This window comes from Parambassis ranga, chromosome 22 (assembly GCF_900634625.1).
Source record: "Parambassis ranga chromosome 22, fParRan2.1, whole genome shotgun sequence".
Classification (NCBI taxonomy): domain Eukaryota; kingdom Metazoa; phylum Chordata; class Actinopteri; family Ambassidae; genus Parambassis; species Parambassis ranga.
This window is the reverse complement of record NC_041042.1, coordinates 2,610,309-2,614,560: the sequence shown is the minus strand read 5'-3', so window position 1 is coordinate 2,614,560 and position 4,252 is coordinate 2,610,309. Positions and strand designations below refer to the sequence as shown.

Sequence of the window (4,252 nt, the reverse complement as noted above, 5' to 3'; positions counted from 1 at the left end):
ATCTAACATGCAGATTATTGTCAGGTGTAAATCTCAAAATTAGGATTAGACAGTGAGAAATCTGGGAATAAAATGTTGAATATAGTAAATGCGCTTTAATATTTTTTTAAGCACTCAAATAGTGTAAAAACTAATCCCCATGAGTCTGTAGCGGAGCCTATTAAATGAATCATGCATGACAATAAAATAAAGACCATGTAGTATTTATTATTTTTGATCACAGTTGAAACTGCCTGTAAGCTGTATGTACTGTATAAAGATAAAAAAGACAATATACAAAAGGTCATTCAATGATTGTCACTGAATCCTGAGAGAAACCACGATATAGGATTTTAATATTTTATATATATATATATATATATATATATATATATATATATATATATATATATATATATATATATATATATATATATATATTTATGACATCTGGGTTGTAGCGCTGTATACTGTTTGTGGTGCTTTTGTGTGAGCTATTATTCACGTCTGCTTAAATCAAACTAAACATCAGTAGTAAAAAAAACAAAATGCCTATTCGCATAAATAGCATAAATAGTCACAAACTATCTTTATAATTTACAAAAATACACATTTGTCAGGTGTATTTACACAAGTGCTGCGGGTTCAGTCGACATGGAGGATATATATAAAAATAAGGCATAGAATGGGTTGTTACTGCATTTGTGTACATGAACAGGTCATCTCTGTGATTCTGAGGTAATGTCGGCGTCACAAAGGCAACTTTGGCAGCGACGGTGGATACATGTGGGAGAATGTGGCCGCTCCATAGAAATATGGGCAACATTTGGCAAAAATGGAGGGAAAATATTAGTTAAAAAAATAGCAGTAAGTGCTGATACTTGTTGAACAGGTAGTGCTGTGTGAACTCTGACCTCTGCTGGAATAAATGTGTGTGTGTGTGTGTAGCAGCTCCTATAGCTCAGTCCCTTCCCGTGGATAAATCAGGCTGTTGACGCTGAAGCTGTTGTAGAAGTGACTGTTGAACTGTCCGCTCTGCCCGCTGCCAAACGTGTTGTAGTACACTCCACGGTTGAAATGCAACCCCTCGCCGTGCTCTGACGCCCCCGCGTCTTGCTGACTGCCACCTGGGCCCGGGTGGTACGGGCTCAGGGCCGTTATGTTCCTGTTCGACAGCTCGTTCACCAGTCCCAGGGACCCCTGCCGGCTGGGGGCCCCCGAGCTGAGCGAGGACATGTTGCTGTAAAAGTTGTTAAAACACGGAGCGGCTGAGGCCAGTCCAGGCGGAGACAACGATGACGACGACGACAACAAGCTTTTGTGGTTCTCGTTCATGGCCTCCATCTCTGGGGAGGAGGGCCCCAGGAGCTGAGGGCTGTCAGAGGGTTTCATTGGAGGGGCTGCTGTCGGCCTGCCGTCCTCGACCTTTGTGGCCCCGGCGGCTGCTCCTCCGGCACCACTGGGATCCGAGCGTCTTTTCCTTTTTCTGCGGAAATTTCCGTTGTCAAACATCTTTTCACAGTTTGGGTCCAACGTCCAGTAGTTTCCTTTTCCTGTGAAGAAATGATTTTATTTTTATTTCAACAAAAACCTTTAATTTTTGATTCTTATTAGTTATTTCTTTACAAAGGCTAAAAATAATTACATTTTATACGGGAAACAATTTTTAAAAATGCAGTAAATGATGGCATGTGCATTAAATTACAGAGAAAAATACTGTAATATTCAGGAAAAATAAAAACACCCACATAACGACAATAATTATCTTTTTTTTTACATTGCAGTTTCTTCTCTTATCATTTTTTAATTTACATTTTAAAATATTTACATTTATACTTATAACAGGTTTTATTAGTGCTTGTAAAAAAACACCCTTTAGAGTCTGGAGGTTTAGGGAAATGTTTTTCTAAGATTAAATATTTTTTCTTTGTGGAAACTTTTATAAAATGTCAAAGTTATTTTCGATTTTTTTACATTTTACAATATTTACTGAAAGAAATTTTCAGACTCATTAAAACTTTGGCAAACTGCACCTAAACGCCTCTTCTATCATTTCTGAGTTACAGTGTCCCTATGGTGCGTTCAGGTACCTGGATCGTCCTCGTCTCTCGGGACCTTCTTGAAGCAGTCGTTCAGAGACAGGTTGTGCCGGATGGAGTTCTGCCAGCCGGCTTTGCTCTTCTTATAAAAGGGGAAGTTGTCGGCCACGTACTGGTAGATCTGGCTCAGGGTCAGCTTCTTCTCGTGCGCGTTCTGGATGGCCATGGCGATGAGCGCGGAGTAGGAGTAAGGCGGACGGACCAGCTTCAGCAGCTCCTCCTGGCTGGCGATAGAGAGCCAGCCCAGGTCGGGCCCGCCGAATCCAGGTGAGTTTGTCAGGAACTGCCGCTGCGAGCCGTAGGAGGGCGGGATGAAGGACGCGGGGTTGTTGCCGTGCAGGTAAGAGGCGGAGGAGTTGACGCCGGGCCCGTTGAGCCACAGGTACGGGTTTGGAGACGACGCGTACTCCCCGAGGCCGTACCCGGCGGGTCTCTGCGCGCCCTGGAGGCTCTGCTGGTGATACATGCTGCTGAAGTTGTCGCAGTACACAGCGGCCATGTCCGGGGCCTCCTGAGCGCCTTTGGGTGGGAGAGAGCCGACGGTCGGGGAGGTGTGCTGGTGCTGGTGCTGGTGATGGGACTGAGGGTCGATGGAGTTCATCACTCCCCGCGGGAAATCCCAAAGGAGATGCTGAAGCGGTTCAGGTGGCCTCTCCCGGCAGCAGCAGCAACAAGTGTCAGGGAGGATGCAGGACTCTGGGGAGTTTTAATAGTATAAACCCCTGACAGAAGCCACATCCAGGCTCCGGATAACTCCCGGCAGCCAATAGACACAGACGGTGAGTGAGAGGGGGTGTGGTCAGGCTCTCCCTCACTCAGCACAGACCGGGTCAGTGCTTCCAAATGCTTCCCCTGTCAAAACCTCCCGGAGAGACACAGCAGGCGCCTGCTGGGCTCAGGTTCTCCTCAGAGGGACGGAGGCTGTGATCAGCTCACCTCAGGGGGCCACAAACAGGCCCTGAGTTTAAAACACTCTGACTGTCCTCCATCACCCCGCTCTGAAGAGTGGACACAGGGCTGAGTTACAGCTCATTACATTAAAAAGAAAAGTGCCTCCTACAGAAACCAGCTGATCAACATGTCATTGATTCTATTTACTAAAACAAACCGTCAGAAATAATGGAGTATTATCACTTTCTGTGCAGCACTGACAAATCCTACAGCAAGTAAACATCACATAAATTAAGCTCAGATGGTTACTATGACTTTAATTAATTAGTTTATTTATAGTTTTCAACAAACACACACACACACACAGACTTCAACTGGTTTTATAACAGGAAGTTCTTCATGTACACCTGCCTTTAACACCTTCAGCTCACATTAAGTAGTTTGTGCTAATTAGATTTAAATGGTCTGAAATAAGACATCAGTGAAATTATGGAGTTTGCTTGTTTTTATCCAAACATTTCTTCATTCAAACTGATTAAAGATGTTTAGTCAAAGATTTTGCAGAAAAAAAGAGAAGAATCTTTGTTTGTGTTATTGCTGCAAATAAAGTTAAATGATCCTCTTTCATTGGATAAGTTTCATGTCTCCAGTTAGAAAGAAATCAACTTGTACCAAAGCTTCAAACCTGCAGGTTTTACTGAGTAACATTTAAACTGATCTGTGCGAGGACGATGGGGACACACACAAATGTCTTCAGAGGCTCTGACAGCAGCTTTTATGGAGTTTGAGGTGGATTAAGGTGTTCACACTGATGAGACAGCTCCACCTACCAACAGCCTGCAGGAAGACTGCATTTGTTTGCAGTTTACATGAATTAGAGCGAAAAATGTTTTAAAATGATCAATCAAATTATTTTTTGTTTTTCATCATTAGATTTTTTCATATGTATTCATAGTTTATGGCATATAGTCCATTGTTATATAAGAAGCAGGCTCACTGATTCAGGTGCAGGGAACATCTTCTCTGTTGGCCTCTGATTTGTGAAGAAGCTTCACTAATGGAGCCACACTGCCACCTTCAGACCTCTGCAGCAAACTGCAGTCAGCCCTGCTCCAAATACACTAGGTAACCAAAAGTAAATGGACACTATGTGCAGCTTCAGTCTGTTGTCGGTGGATTTTTCACCCATTGACTCACTGTTGCAGCTTTAAAGCTGATAATGAGGATTTAGATGAAAACTTTGGGTGTTTGTTGGCACAAATAAAGCACAAAGGAATTATCTT

General features: G+C 43.2%; 1 protein-coding gene across 1 annotated transcript; it reads right to left on the bottom strand.

The window, feature by feature from the left end:
* Positions 1-674: 674 nt before the first annotated feature.
* foxi2 (forkhead box I2) lies at positions 675-2,736 on the bottom strand. Its single transcript, XM_028395449.1, has 2 exons — positions 2,070-2,736; positions 675-1,532 (listed from the first exon to the last, which is right to left on the bottom strand). The coding sequence occupies exons 1-2, from the start codon at positions 2,677-2,679 to the stop codon at positions 934-936; spliced, it is 1,209 nt and encodes a 402-aa protein (XP_028251250.1). The 5' UTR covers positions 2,680-2,736; the 3' UTR covers positions 675-933.
* Positions 2,737-4,252: the final 1,516 nt, after the last annotated feature.

Coding starts and splice junctions, on each gene's coding strand:
- foxi2 (XM_028395449.1), bottom strand. CDS start 2,679: ATGAACTCCATCGACCCTCAGTCCCATCACCAGCACCAGCACCAGCAC. Junction 1,533..2,069: donor GAGAGACGAGGACGATCCAG/GTACCTGAACGC, acceptor ATTTCTTCACAG/GAAAAGGAAACTACTGGACG.